The following is a 16,172-nucleotide window of genomic DNA, read 5'->3' on the forward strand; positions in this document are numbered from 1 at the left end:
TTTGCTGTAACAGTTCTAGTTTGGTGTTGTAGACACAATGAGTAGAGGTACTCTTGACCATGCTTGAGTGTGTTTTATTTCAGGTCACTGCCTCTGAGGACACTCAGGACAGGGCGGTGGGCCTTTTCTCCAAACCATGTTCTGGAACGATCCATACCCAGATACAGCAATACTTGCAAGTTTGTCAGTAACAGTACACAACATTTTCAGTAGAAAGAAACCACTGAATTTGTTTGCTTTCTAATAGTTGTATAATTCCATAACTGATCATTTTGTAAATGAATGTCTCCGTCAGTCATGTTTTATATGCTTGTTGAAAACCCCCTAAATAATTTACAAAGTAATTTTGTAAGAGGTGAGACTAGAACAGCATTTGATATTGGGTAAATCATATGCACAATAATTTAGATTGACGTGGTATAGCCCTAGCCCCAGCAGTATGTCTTGTCTCAGGCAGCAAGTAGATGGCGTCTGACTACAACACAACCAATACAGTGATAGCTGAGTCACACAACTAGGTCCTTCTGAGGCAACAGTAGCCTACAGAAACTGGTGTGAATACTGGTGTAGAGCCCTTTAGCGTCTGGAAATTATCGGGAATCGTCTTGAAGATGCTGTCGATAACGTTGAAGACTCTTCAGCAGCAAACGTTTAAAATAGAAATAGACCCAGAACTAACGGTGAGTAGTGGAAGTTAGTGACTCCAGTAAATATGCTTGAGGCCGAGGGACTGGGAGCAACCAGGGCCTTGGACAATGCGATTTAATCTGGAGAGGGGGGATGCTATTTTATATAATGTTGTCATTCTTCATGTCACATTGTAACAGTTAGGTGTTGTTGTCAAATGGCGATATTCGTGGCGCCTGAGATTGCCTGGCTGTATTCTCATGAATGATGACGCAAGATTTTACGAGCCCAGGTCTCGTATACCCCCTTTTTTGGACTATAGGAATCGGGTGGAGGGGGGCGTTATGTACATTTGTTATGCTATATTTATTTATACACTGTACCATTGAAATAACAGTTTGAGAGGCTGTAAAATTAACAATACAAAGATAAGGTTAATAATAACAATATACATTATTTAATGCATTTGAGATATTCTACAACAATTGTCTTTATTAAAATAACAGGCTATACATTGGGGTGCTCTTGATTATAAAAATGTATTTTAAAATGGTTTCTTAAACAATATTATGATTGTTTGCTGTTTTCAATACCTTTCAAATGTCAACACATCGTCTTCTTTGCATATGTATCTGCTCTATACTTGGCTTAATTTACAGGTGACTTTTCCCCTTTAGAATGCAAATACCATAGCCCCTTACATAGCAGTGACCTTTAGGGTTCTACCTTTAGAGCAGCTTTCTACTATAGTACTGCTGTCAATGAAAATGCGTTCTCAGTCAACTCACCTGGGAAAATGGTTCAGATACAAACATCTGATTAGCAAGACCCTGATTTGTTGAATCAGGTGTGTTAGTAACTAGCAGTAGCACTGGGATGGAACAAAAGCCTGCATCCCCTGAGGTTCAACAGGACCAAGATTGAGTAACACTCAACCTTTAGAGAAATGTAAATAGTAGTACACCTGTGTACGAGCTATGGCATCTGCTTTACAAATTCTTTCCCTAGGTCTGTATTGCTAAATGACTGACAGATATATTACATTGCTGGTAATAACACTGTCTGGTGAGCAACTCTACATCTCAGTTTTAAAACTGGAACATGTATTACTGTATCATTAACTTGTGTATAGTGTGTCAACTTTAAAAATACATGTATGGTGCATCACATAAGGGAATGTAGAGCCATTGAAATGCATCTGTCTATAAAAATATCTGTGTACTGCCTTGAAGTACTCACAACAAGGTGCAGTAATGACAGAATGTGAATCACAGGCTCACAGCTTTTCACTTCCAATCCCATAATCCTCAAGGATTCTGCTTTATGACGGAGCTGAGACATACAGTATAATGTGTCACCTTATTAGGTTCAGGAGGTCCAGGAGAGGTGCTCTCCTCAGAGAACTAATCAGAAGAATGTCCTGCCCATAGAGATCAAACTAAATGTGTTCTATCTCTAGTCCTATTTGTCATTATGTAATGTTATTGGCAGGTAAAAGCTCTGAAGGAGAAGATTGAGACTGAGAAAGGGAAGGATGGCTATCCAGCCACGGGGCAAAAGTTAATCTACGCAGGTAAAACAGCAGTTAATCACTAACTGCATCTTGAATATCTATCGGACACATCAGGAATGTTGTAGCCTATAGATCTAGACTGAACAAAAATATAAACGCAACATATAAAGTGTTGGTCCTATATTTCATGAGTCTAAATAAAAGATCCCACAAAATTTCTATATGCACAAAAATCGTATTTCTCCTTTGCCAAGATAATCCATCCATCTGACAGGTGTGACATTTCAAGAAGATTAAACAGCATAATCATTACACAGGTGCACTTTGTGTTGGACAATAAAAGGCCACTCTAAAATGTGCAGTTTTTTCACACAACACAATGACACAGATGTCTCAAGTTTTGAGGGAGCATGCAATTGGCATGCTGACAGCAGGAATGTTCACCAGAGCTGTTGCTAGAGAATTTAATGTTCATTTCTCTACCATAAACTGTCGTTTTAGAGAATTTGTCAGTACGTCCAAACGGTCTCACAACCGCAGATCACGTGTAACCATGCCAGACCAGGACCTCCACATCTGGCTTCTTCACCTGCGGGATCATCTGAGACCAGCCACCCGGACAGCTGATGAAACTGTGGGTTTGCACAACCGAAATATATTTCTGCACAAACTGTCAAAACCGTCTCAGAGAAGCTCATCTGCATGCTTGTTGCCCTCACCAGGGTCTTGACCTGACTGCAGTTCGGTGTCATAACAGACTTTAGTGGGGAAATGCTCACCTTCGATGGCCACTGGCACGCTGGAGAAGTGTGCTCTTCATGGATGAATCCCGGTTTCAACTGTACCGGGTAGATGGCAGACAGTGTGTACGATGTTGTGTAGGCGAGCGGTTTGCTGAGCAGAGTGCCCCATGGTGGTGGGGGGGGGGGTTATGGTATGGGCAGGCATAAGCTACGGACAATGAACACAATTGCATTTTGGCAATTTGAATGCACAGAGATACCGTGATGAGATCCTAAGGCCCATTGTTGTGCCATTCATCCACCGCCATCACCTCATGTTTCAGCATGATAATGCAGGGCCCCATGTCACAAGGATCTGTACACAATTCCTGGAAGCTGAAAATATCCCAGTTCTTCCATGGCTTGCATACTCACCAGACATGTCACCCATTGAGCATGTTTGGGATGCTCTGGATCGACGTGTACGACAGCATGTTCCAGTTCCCGCCAATTTCCAGTAAATTCACACAGCCATTGAAGAGGAGTGGGACAACATTCACAGGCCACAATCAACAGCCTGATGACTCTATGCGAAGGAGATATGTCGCGCGGCATTAGGCAAATGGTGGTCACACCAGATACTGACTGGTTTTCTGATCCACTACCTTTTTTGAAGGTATCTGTGACCAACAGATGCATATCTGTATTCCCAGTCATGTGAAATCAATAGATTAGAGCCTAATGAATTCATTTAAGCTGATTTATTTCCTTATATGAACTGTAACCCAGTAAAATCTTTGCATGCATGTTGTGTTTTATATTTTTGTTCAGTGTCATTGAGGAGGTTCTTCTTGTTGTGTTTTTGTAGGCAAAATCTTGAATGATGACATACCTCTAAAAGACTACAGAATTGATGAGAACAACTTTCTGGTGGTCATGGTTACAAAGGTAAGATTTCAACACTGTTTTAATGGATTTTTTTGATAGCCATTCATATGTGAGGATATTATACGAGTTCCTTATTTTATTGATTAATTGATAGTACACTTTAACAAAGGACGTACAAGATAATTTATGTGCTAATAATACTGTCATTACAGCGTTAATGACAGTGGAAGCAGGAGTTAGTCATTTGTATTTGTAGAAATATTGATGTCTAAAGATTAGGTAGTTGTCTGTAGTCACAGTGGTCATCTCTGGGCAGTCTTGTTTGTTGTCTCCCTACAGCCCAAACCTCCAGCTACTCCACAGATTTCTCCTCAGGCAGCCACAGCCCCAGCCTCTACCCCTGCTCCTGCCCCTGCACCTCCTGCTGTTTCTGGGCTGTCCCTCTCTGACATTGCCCGACCTACCTCATCCCCTGCCCCCATGGAGATCTCCACCCTGTCCCCTACATCCACACCTGCACCTGCCTCAAACCTCACACAAGCAGTGGAGTCCTTCACACCCCCTGCACCAGCCCCTCCTTCTATTCCCCCTGCAGCCCTGGGGACCAGTGCATCCCCAGCAGCAGCAGCATCCTCCCTCTCAGAGGACAAGCCTGAGGGGGAGCACCCTGAACAGCCCTTTGCTACACCACCAGCCCTCTCCTCCTCCAGGTATTGACTCATGATAAAATATTTTATATCTTAGATCGTTTAAAGATGTGGATGGCAAACATGTTTTTAGTTCATAAATGTGTCTGTTTTGATCCCAAAAAAATTCTCTCACAGCCTTGTTGATGATTTAAGTCTCCTGGAAGAAGCAGCATCAATACTGGGTAATCAAGAGACTAGTCTAATCTTTCACATCACAATATCATGCTTCATCTTCCCATTGATTTATGACCCTGTATCTTTTCCCCCTCTCTTCATGAGACAGTGACAGGACAGGCATATGAGAATCTAGTGTCTGAAATCATGTCTATGGGATATGAAAGGGAGCAGGTTATTGCAGCGCTGCGAGCCAGTTACAACAACCCAGACAGAGCCGTGGAGTACCTGCTAATGGTGAGTTTCCATCCTATCAGTGATTTAACCTGTCTAGGACTGGGCAACCCCGTTCCGCTAGCGGAACCCCTCGCCAACAGCCAATAAAATTGCAGGGCGCCAAATACAAATCAACAGAAATCTCATAAATCAAATTTCTCAAACATACAAGTATTAGGCACCATTTTAAAGATAAAATTCTCGTTAATCCAGCCACAGTGTCTGATTTCAAAAATGCTTTACAGCGAAAGCTCCACAAATGATTATGTTAGGTCACCACCAACTCACAGAAAAACCCAGCCATTTTTCCGCCAAAGAGAGGAGTCACAAAAAGCACAAATAGAGAGAAAATGAATCAATAACCTTTGATGATCTTCATCAGATGACACTCATAGGACTTCATGTTACACAATACATGTATGTTTTGTTCGGTAAAGTTCATATTTATATCCAAAAATCTTATTTTACATTGGCGTGTTAGATTCAGTAGTTCCAAAACATGCAGTGATATTGCAGAGAGCCACATGAATTCACAGAAATACTCATAATAAATGTTGATGAAAATACAGCTATTATACATGAAACTTTAGATACACTTCTCCTTAATTAATGCAACCGCTGTGTCAGATTTCAAAAAAACTTTGCGGAAAAAGCATAATCTGAGAACGGCGCTCAGAGCCCAAACCAGCCAGAGAAATATCCGCCATGTTGGGTAGTCAGCATTATTCATAAATAGTATTCTAAATATTCACTTACCTTTGATGATCTTCATCAGAATGCACTCCCAGGAATCGCAGTTCCACAATAAATGCTTGTTTTGTTCGATAATGTCCATAATTTATGTCCATTTATGTCCAATAGCTTCTTTTGCTAGGGCGTTTGGTAAACAATCCAAAAGTGCGATCTGGTCCATTCGGACGAAACGTTCAAAAAGTTATATTACAGATCGAAGAAACTTGTCAAACTAAATATAGAATCAATCTTTAGGATGTTTTTATCATAAAAGTTCAATAATGTTCCAACTGGAGAATTCCATTCTCTGTAGAAAAGCACTGGAACGAGAGCAACCTCTCAAGTGAAAGCGCGTGACTGAGAACGTGGCTGTAGGCAGACCCCTTAGTCAAACATCTCTCATCCGCCCCCCCTTCACATGAGCAGCCTGAAACAACGTTCTAAAAACGGTTGACATCTAGTGGAAGCCTTAGGAAGTGAAGAATAACCCATATCCCACTGTGTATTCGATAGGGGTGAGTTCAAAAACTACAAACCTCAGATTTCCCACTTCCTGTTTGGATCTTTTCTCAGGTTTTTGCCTGATATGAGTTCTGTTATACTCACAGACATCATTCAAACAGTTTTAGAAACTTTGGTGTTTGTGTTTTCTATCCAAATCTACTAATAATATGCATATCCTAGGATCTGGGCCTGAGTAGCAGGCAGTTTACTCTGGGCACGCTTTTCATCCGGACGTGAAAATACTGCCCCCTACCCCAAAGAAGATAATGGTAGATTAGTGTATTATGACCTGGAAGCAGTGGAGCTAATTCCTAGGTTCCACCACACTCTTTTCCACAATCTGACAGAAGTATGCACACAGAATAAAAAATTATTTTGAGTCTCAAAGCTGTATACAGTTCATTGTGTGTTTATCCATCTGTCTCCCTTACAATGCAAAGCGCTTTGAGAACTTAGAAGAGAGCAATATAAATGCACTTCATTATTATTATTTAATTGTCCCGAGGCATCATAAATTCTTATCTCTACTTCATCCAGGGGATTCCGGCCGAGGCTGACCTTCTGCCACCGGAGGCGTTCCTACCCACAGTTCTGGCCAACCTCAACCCCACTGCCCCAGCTCCTGCCCCAGCCCCTGCTCCAGCCTCAGATAGAGCCCAGCCCCCACCAGCAGCCACGAGTGAGACCACCCACCCACTCTACTCTTGTTCTTTTACCAGGCCCATGTGTCTCTCATAACAACCAATAATTTCTCTGGACACACATTGTCCTGTGTTACTGTACTGGTACTGTGTTTCATAGAGGTCTTTGAACTCTCTGTCCATTAATTCTTGTTTTGCAGCAGTGTCTTCAACCCAGCAGCCCCCCTCATCTGGTGGGCTGACTGGTGGGCTTACTGGTGGAGGTACTGGGGGTGAGAACCCCCTGGAGTTTTTGAGGAACCAGCCACAGTTCCAGCAGATGAGAGAGGTCATCCAGCAGAACCCAGCTCTCCTTCCTGCCCTGCTCCAGCAGCTAGGCAGAGACAACCCCCAGCTGCTGCAGGTCAGTGGGGAGACTGGACATCCCAGTGACTGCATGTAGTCTCTCTCCATCCATGTAGCCATGCTCATCGGCTTGGCTTTCCAGACCCAATCTGGTCTTATGGGAGGTTGGAAATATTCTGCCCTTTAGATTCTGTTTTGGCTTAGCCTACTAAAAAGGAAATCATTATTTGTATTCGTAAGGGTTTATATGATGATGTTCTTTCTTTGCAGCAAATTACCCAGCACCAGGAGCGGTTTGTGCAGATGCTGAATGAGCCACAAGAAGGAGAGATGGTAGAGGATGGAGTTGAGGCTCAGGGGGCGCCACAGACTAACTACGTCCAGGTCACCCCACAAGAGAAGGAGGCCATCGAGAGGGTATGAGTATTTATGGTTAATAATTGAGATTGAACTAATTTATATCACTTTCTCAATGGAAAGCTCGCTGTGTCATTGGTTATGTGTTTCCGAGCTGACAGTTGCCTATGTGTTTTCATTACAGTTAAAAGCCTTGGGATTTCCAGAGGGACTTGTCATTCAAGCATATTTCGCATGTGAGAAGAACGAGAATTTAGCTGCTAATTTCCTGCTCCAACAAACATTTGATGACGAGTGAATGTGCATGCGTCAGCATGAAGGGGAAGAATGGAGGGCTAGAGAACGAGTGATAGTGCTACAAAATGTGCTTTGGAAGGAAGGAGTGGAAAAGGTTACCAAAAGTGACTTGTCATTGGACAAAGACGTGATGTTTAGTTACTGTAAGCTATGCCTTCTCCATTCTCTCTGAGTATGTTAGCTCTCAGTGGGCTCTCTTGCTCACTGATGCTCTTACTGCTGCTATCACTGCTGCTACTACTGCTGCTATCACTGCGATCATTGCTGCTATTACTGCTGCTATTACTGCTGCTATTACTGCTGCTATCACTGCTGCTATTACTGCTGCTATTACTGCTGCTATTACTGCTGCTATCACTGCTGCTATTACTGCTGCTATCACTGCTGCTATTACTGCTGCTATTACTGCTGCTATCACTGCTGCTATCACTGCTGCTATTACTGCTGCTATCACTGCTGCTATTACTGCTGCTATCACTGCTGCTATTACTGCTGCTATTACTGCAGCTATCACTGCTGCTATCACTGCTGCTATTACTGCTGCAATCACTGCTGCTATTACTGCTGCTATCACTGCTGCTATCACTGCTGCTATTACTGCTGCTTGTGCCGTGTCCATCCATAGATTTACAGTGGAAGTTTGCCTCACCATATATTGCTTTTCAACCTCTCTCAAAGGAAACCCCAAACATACTTTGATTTGTGTTTGCTATGTGGGAGAATATCTCCTAGGAGAATATACTTGAGTTTTCCGTGATAAAGTGACAAAACCAGCAAAATGGCCATGGAACTCAAATGTATTGTTTGTTTTTTCATATAAAGGTAACTCAGATATTTTGTAAATGAAATGTCATATCAAAGTTGGAGAGGTACTTTGGCACTTTATTTTACTTTTACAGAATTAATGTTTCTATTGTTTATGTATAATCGTTTGTGTAAAAGATAAGGAAGTTCTGTTATTGATAAGTGTCATCATATTGAAATGTGATAACACTGTAAGATGAGACATAATGAGAAATCCTGGATTTGGTTCCAGATGTGTCCCAGTGTAGTTTCACTGTAAGATGAGACATAATGAGAAATCCTGGATTTCAGATCAAATAAATTCAAAGTTTATTTGTCACGTGTGCCGAAACAACCTTACAGTGAAATGCTTAGTTACAGGCCCTAACAAACAATGTATAAAATAGGTATTAGGTTAACAATAGATAAGTAAGGAAATAAAAAACAACAATGAAAAGACAGTGAATAATAACAGTAGTGAGGCTATATACAGTAGCGAGGCTATAACAGTAGTGAGGCTATATACAGGCACCGGTTAGTCAGACGAATTGAGGTAGTATGCACATGTAGTTATGGTTAAAGTGACTATGCATATATGATAAACAGAGAGTAGCAGTAGCGAAAAAGAGGGGTTGGCGGGTGGCAGGACACAATGCAGATAGTCCCGGTAGCCAATGTGCGGGGGCACCGGTTAGTCGGGCTAATTGAGGTAGTATGCACATGAATGTATAGTTAAAGTGACTATGCATATATGGTAAACAGAGAGTAGCAGCAGTGGTTCCAGATGTGTCCCAGTATAGTTTCACTGTAGGATGTGACATGATGAGTAATCCTGGATTTGGTTCCAGATGTGTCCCAGTATAGTTTCACTGTAGGATGTGACATGATGAGTAATCCTGGATTTGGTTCCAGATGTGTCCCAGTATAGTTTCACTGTAGGATGTGACATGATGAGTAATCCTGGATTTGGTTCCAGATGTGTCCCAGTGTAGTTTCACTGTAAGGTACCACATGACTGCACTAAATGAAGTTTGAGCAACATAGTTGTTTTTTACAAATGCTTGCTCAACACTTGAAAGCTAGTTCTAATGATAAGCTGTAGACCACACTATTTACCAAGAGAGTTTTCATCTATATTTTGATTTGATTCGAATTTTAGTTCGAGCTGAATGTCATTTGAGCCATGTCCCTTTGTTATTATTTCATAAGCATGTTATGCACACCTGATTCTGTTCTCCCTGAACACTTTCTTGCGTGTTTTGATTGCCCCTGATAATTAATGTATCATGTCAAAATAAATCATGCTGTACGTTTTTTTTTTATCCATGTAATTACTCTACCATGCCTTGAGGTTAGTCTCATTTTGTTGAAGATGAATTGTTCGTTTGTGCAAAATTGTGTACAGATTTTTTTATAGGTTAGTCAAAATGTGTCTTTTAATTATTCATAGATGAGTGCCATAGGATTTATATTGCCTATCATAATCAAACAGCCATCCTATAAAAGGTGTTAAAAGTGCAGTGAAGTTCTGGAAGTGCTAGAAACCCCCCAGTTTTGTGTGAACAACACGCAACACTGGCCTCTGCTTTTTCTTTTCTCTTCTGTGTAGACGAGAAAGATTGACCCAGCTGACCATAATGTAAATGGAGTTGATTTCAGCTTTTGCAAAACAAGCCACTTTATTGTGAAGACTGTTGCTCTGAGCGATGTAGGGTTGGTTGGTTGATTGCATGAGTTTTATAACAGAGGCTTAAGCTGAGCTATGGCATGCTGTGGAACCACAGGACTGATGATATTGATTTTTATCATCTTGTTTTGTTGTTTAACTTTTAGTTTTTTCTTCTTTGAAACTACAATAAAGCATAGGGATTTAGCCTTAAATGCACCACTTGAAGGTTTGCTGAATGTTTTTTAAGGTTATTGTTTCAGCGTTATGTACAATAAATAGGTTTTCAAAGCTTTAAAGTTGTGTCATTGGTTATGATTACACAAGACTATGCATCTTGAATCTAGTGGCGGAAAAAGTACCCAATTGTCATTCTTGAGTAAAAGTAAAGATACCGTAATAGAAAATGACTAAAGTAAAAGTGACCCAGTAAAATAGTCACCCAGTAAAATATTACTTGCGTAAAAGTCTAAAAGTATTTGATTTTAAACATAAACTCAGCAAAAAAAAGAAACGTCCCTTTTTCAGGACCCTGTCTATCAAAGATAATTAGTAATAATCCAAATAACTTCACAGATCTTCATTGTAAAGGGTTTAAACACTGTTTCCCATGCTTGTTCAATGAACCATAAACAATTAATGAACATGCACCCGTGGAACAGTCATTAAGACACTACCAGCTTACAGACGGTAGGCAATTAAGGTCACAGTTATGATAACTTAGGACACTAAAGAGGCCTTTCTACTGACTCTGAAAAACACCAAAAGAAAGGTGCCCAGGGTCCCTGCTCATCTGCGTGAATGTGCCTTAGGCATGCTGCAAGGAGGCATGAGGACTGCAGAAGAGGCCAGGGCAATAAATTGCAATGTCATCGGTATCACCGGCAACAACGTCGCCTATGGGCACAAACCCACTGTTACTGGACCAGACAGGACTGGAAAAAATTGCTCTTCACTGACGAGTCGCGGTTTTGTCTCACCAGGGGTGATGGTCGGATTCGCGAGGCCTGTACACTGGAGCGGGATCGATTTGGAGGTGGAGGGTCCGTCATGGCCTGGGGCAGTGTGTCACAGAATCATCGGACTGAGCTTGTTGTCATTGCAGGCAATCTCAACGCTATGCGTTTGTCGTGTCTTTGACTATGCCAGATTGATTGCTATGACATGCTATTCTATAAAATAATTTCTCCGTAATTAATATTACCTGATTGAACTAATCATGTAAATATTAATTAACTAGAGAGGGACACCACGAAATAATATTTATAGAGCTGTTATCTTTCGAATAAACTCTTAAAGATTTAGTAATATTTTACTAAATAGCAGTCACATTAATCGTCATTTTATTCAGTCTCATCTGAAAGTTGTAAGTCCTTTGTTATCTGCAAGAATCCTGGCTAACAAGTTGAATCAGCAATACAAAATTGGGTTTAATTATTTATTTACTAAATACCTAACTAATCACACAGAATCACACATATACAATTAAATCATAACTTGATCACAAATTACGTCATACAGAAAACGTCCCTAGCGGGCGGAATAGATATGACAGCTTGTTACACAAAGGAAAGGGGCTGAGTCTTAGTGAAAGAGCGGGAGATTCGAACATAGGCGAGCTGTGCTGTCGTAAATACAGTATCTGGTAGTCACGGGATACGTGTAGTAACGTTGTGTGTGGAAGACGGGATACTCGGACTGTCCTTCCTAACCTGCGTTTGTAGCAGCTGTTGCCAACTCAACGGCTAGGAGATATCACTTCTGTAGTGAACACGAGTTCAAGGTTCATACCATTCACAATCAAAGTCCATGCTGATGTTGGCCTAGTTCTGTAGTTATTGTCTGAACCATTCTGACATCGGATCGTCATCCAAAATGTACCCGGAACAGGAAGTTATATTCTTGTCACTGGCTTTATATAGTGGAGGGAGAGGGGTGTGTCTGAAAGGTTTATAACCCATGCCTCTTCACAGGGGTGGGCCACTGTGAGCAGAGGAAAACTTATGGAAGCACAGATCTCTCATTTGGAAGCTAAAATTTCACCTCTTCACAAATAATGTCATATTCAAACATTTGAATTAAACAACAATTCCATGTGAATCCGATACCTCTGACATTTATACTTTCCACAGTAGAGTTTGTCATTCTATCATTGATGAGAATGTGTCAGAGGGCAACCGAACTGACATAATATACCTTAAGTACCACCGCATATGTTCAGTTGGTTGGATTACCAGAATATAGTTCATTTCCCCCAACTTCTGATGTTACCCAGAATCTCTATGTTAACCCATGGGTTTCCTTATGTCACATCAGTTATAGTGGGGAGAGAGAAAAAGGGGGAAAGAGGTATTTATGACTGTCGTAAACCTACCCCCAACCCAACGTCATGACACGTTACATGGAAGACATCCTCCTCCCTCATGTGGTACCCTTCCTGCAGGCTCATCCTGACATGACCCTCCAGCATGACAATACCACCAGCCATACTGCTCATTCTGTGCATGATTTCCTGTAAGACAGGAATGTCAGTGTTCTGCCATGGCCAGCGAAAAGCCTGAATCTCAATCCCATTGAGCACGTCTGGGACCTCCACGAGGAGAAGATGCACTGCAGTACTTAATGCAGCTGGTGGCCACACCAGATACTGACTGTTACTTTTGATTTTGATCCCCCCCTTTGTTCAGGGACACTTTATTCCATTTATGTTAATCACATGTCTGTGGAACTTGTTCAGTTTATGTCTCAGTTGTTGAATCTTGTTATGTTCATACAAATATTTACACATGTTAAGTTTGCTGAAAATATACACAGTTGACAGTGAGAGGATGTTTTTTTTTGTTGCTGAGTTTACTTACAGTGCATTTGGAAAGTATTCAGACCCCTTCCCTTTTTCCACATTTTGTTAAGTTACAGCCTTATTCTAATTTTAAATTACATTTCCTCATCAATTTGCACACAATACCCTATAACGACAAAGTGAAAACATTCTTCTTTTTTTTTTAAATACCATATTTACATAAGTATTCAGACCCTTTTCTATGAGACTCGGAATTGAGCTCAGGTGTATCCTGTTTCCATTGATCATCCTTGAGATGTTTCTACAACTTGATTGGAGTCCATCAAATTCAATTAATTGGACATGTTGACAGTGCATGTCAGTTGACAGTGCTTGTCAGAGCAAAAACCAAGCCATGAAGTCAAAGGAATTATCCGTAGAGCTTGGAGACAGGATTGTGTCGAGGCACAGATCTGGGGAAGGGTATCAAACCATTTCTGTAGCATTGAAGGTCCCCAAGAACACAGTGGCCTCCATCATTCTTAAATGGAAGAAGTTTGGAACCACCAAGACTCTTCCTAGACCTGGCCGCCCTGCCAAACTGAGCAATCGGGGGAGAAGGGCCTTGGTCAGGGAGGTGACCAAGAACCCAATGGTCACTCTGACAGAGCTCCAGAGTTCCTCTGTTGAGATGAGAGAACCTTCCAGAAGGACAACCATCTCTTCAGCACTCCACCAATCAGGCCTTTATGGTAGAGTGGCCAGACAGAAGCCACTCCTCAGTAAAAGGCACATGACATCCTGTTTGGAGTTAAGGACTAAAGGACTCTCAGACCATGTGAAATAAGTTTCTCTAGTCTGATGAAGCCAAGATTGAACTCTTTGGCCTGAATGCAAAGCGTCACGTCTGTAGGAAACCTGGCACCATCCCTACAGTGAAGCATGGTTGTGGCAGCATCATGCAGTGGCGATGTTTTTCAGCGGCAGGGACTGGGAGACTAATCAGGCTTGAGGGAAAGATGAACAAAGCAAAGTACAGAGAGATCCTTGATGAAAACCTGCTCCAGAGTGCTCAGGACCTCAGACTGGGGTGAAGGATCACCTTTCAACAGGACAACGACCCTAAACACACAGCCAAGACAATGCAGTAGTGGCTTCACGACAAGTCTCTGAATGTCCTTGAGTGGCCCAGCCAGAGCCCGGAATTAAACCTGATCGAACATCTTAGGAGAGACCTGAAAATAGCTGTGCAGCGACGCTCCCCATCCAACCTGACAGAGCTTGAGAGGATCTGCAGAGAAGATTGGGAGAAACTCCCCAAATACAGGTGTGCCAAGCTTGTAGCGTCAAACCCAAGAAGACTTGAGGCTGCAATCGCTGCCAAAGGTGCTTCAACAAAGTACTGAGTAAATGGTCTGAATATTTCAGTTTTAAATTTTTTATACATTTGCAAAAAAATTCTAAAAATCAGTTTTTGCTTTGTCATTATGAGGTATTGTGTGTCGATTGATGCTAGATTTTTAGTATAAGGTTGTAACAGAACAAAATGTGGAAAAAGTTAACGGGTCTGAATACTAAGTATCAAAAGTATATAATATAATTGCTAAAAAAGTTAAAGTATAAATGATTTCAAATTCCTTATTTGAGGGCAAACCAGACAGCAACATTTTCTTGTTTTTTTATTGAACGGAAAGCCAGTGCACACTCCAACACTCAGAATTTACAATCAAAGCATGTGTGTTTAGTGAGTCTGCCAGATCAGAGGTAGTAAGGATGACCAGCGATGTTCTCTTGATAAGTGCGTAAATTAGACACTTTTCCTGTCCTGCTAAGCATTCAAAATGTGAAGAGTACTTTTGGCTGTCAGGGAAAATAAATTCAAAGTAAATTCTTTTATTTAGGAATGTAGTGAAGTAAATGTAAAAGTTGTCAAAAAAAATAGTAAACTAAATTACAGATACCCAAAAAAACTACTTAAGTGGTACTTTAAAGTTGTTATACTTAAGTACTTTACATTACTGCTTGAAACAATATGACAATTTCCACACGTTTGAAAGACCAATCATTTCAATCATAAGTGCCATGCACAAGCTTGTCCACTAGGAGGTGGTGTTGTCTACGAACTGGAGGGTGTGTGCGTTCCCGCAGCAACAGGGAAGATGGCAGCTCTCACATCTCTCACCCAGGTAATGTTACTGGAATGTATTCAATATTATGCAGTGGACTTTCAGTCTAGCTGTTGTGCATGCTGATGACCTGCAGTTCTTAGTGGTGTGCTCTTTATCCAATTTGTATAAGAAAGAAGACAAATACCGAAGGTATTTAGCTTGCTATCTGGATGGGACAAGGCCTTGACAGTAAGCTTGAAGAGAGTACCGTTAGAAAGCTAGTTAGCTAGCCTGGCTAGTGGGCTAGCTACCGTTAGCTTGCTTGAAAAATGAACAAGCTAGCTAACGTTAATGCTCATTTGAGGAAAGATATTTTGAGATATGTTTCATAAATATTTAGATTTAGATACAAGACAGAAGAGCAAGAGGTATGCAACCAAAACATACCAACACATTTCAACGTTAGTTAGCTATAGCGAGCTAGAAGGCTAGCTATATATAGTTAGCTAGGTAAGCTTAGCTAGCTTGCCAGCTAAACAATGCTAGCTAGCAAGCTACACAATTAGACTATTATAACATTGTAATAACACGAACATTTACTGTAATAACAGTGTATTAATATATACATAGTAATACACTGCTACACTGTGATAGCTATGAAGTGAGTAGTGATACCGTAATGCCTGCAGCTACCTACTAGGTGTGATGAATGATGACTGACCAGCTTGTGCGCTTAAGTCGATGCTGGCTACTTTGCATTTTAAGTAAGATTGCAGAGAGGACCAGTTTTGTGTCAATCACATTAGCTAGGCTACATGATGCTTCTAGTTATTCCATTAAAACATGACAAAGTTAGGCTTTTAGTGTTATTGGAGAACATGGATTTATAACCCCTTTTGCCATCTTATAATTCACACAATGCTTTAAGTTTAAAGAGCTCACAAAAGGTACTCAACAACTTGGCTATGGCCTATTAGAGGACATTCATATTTGATGTCATGGGACAGGAAATCCCTCTCTGGCTATTGTTTATGATAGACCCTTAAGTGTCTTTTTAAAGGATGGGTCCAGATGTCAGTAGTAGTTTGGTGGGGTGTGTCACACTATTTGACGTAAGATAATGGTTTCCAG

General features: G+C 41.2%; 2 protein-coding genes across 9 annotated transcripts in view; both read left to right on the forward strand.

Moving 5' to 3' along the window:
• Positions 1 to 88: 88 nt before the first annotated feature.
• rad23ab (RAD23 homolog A, nucleotide excision repair protein b) lies at positions 89 to 10,453 on the forward strand. Of its 2 annotated transcripts, XM_071342785.1 has the most exons (10): positions 89 to 680; positions 2,119 to 2,200; positions 3,731 to 3,810; positions 4,090 to 4,460; positions 4,575 to 4,621; positions 4,723 to 4,850; positions 6,603 to 6,744; positions 6,907 to 7,109; positions 7,322 to 7,468; positions 7,593 to 10,453. In XM_071342785.1, exons 1-10 carry the CDS (start codon positions 612 to 614, stop codon positions 7,704 to 7,706), a joined length of 1,383 nt encoding a protein of 460 aa, XP_071198886.1. In that variant the 5' UTR covers positions 89 to 611; the 3' UTR covers positions 7,707 to 10,453. The 2 variants fall into 2 exon arrangements, with proteins under 2 accessions (XP_071198886.1, XP_071198887.1); XM_071342786.1 differs by lacking the exon at positions 2,119 to 2,200.
• Positions 10,454 to 15,052: 4,599 nt separating this feature from the next.
• LOC139539649 (epidermal growth factor receptor substrate 15-like 1) overlaps positions 15,053 to 16,172 on the forward strand; it is a 29,798-nt gene continuing 28,678 nt past the window's right edge. For all 7 annotated transcript variants that reach the window (XM_071342789.1, XM_071342792.1, XM_071342791.1 and 4 more), the window contains exon 1: positions 15,053 to 15,119. In XM_071342789.1, the coding sequence (XP_071198890.1) occupies positions 15,093 to 15,119 (27 nt within the window). In that variant the 5' untranslated portion in view covers positions 15,053 to 15,092. The remainder of the gene's footprint in view (positions 15,120 to 16,172) is intronic.

This window comes from Salvelinus alpinus, chromosome 15 (assembly GCF_045679555.1).
Source record: "Salvelinus alpinus chromosome 15, SLU_Salpinus.1, whole genome shotgun sequence".
Classification (NCBI taxonomy): Eukaryota; Metazoa; Chordata; class Actinopteri; order Salmoniformes; family Salmonidae; genus Salvelinus; species Salvelinus alpinus.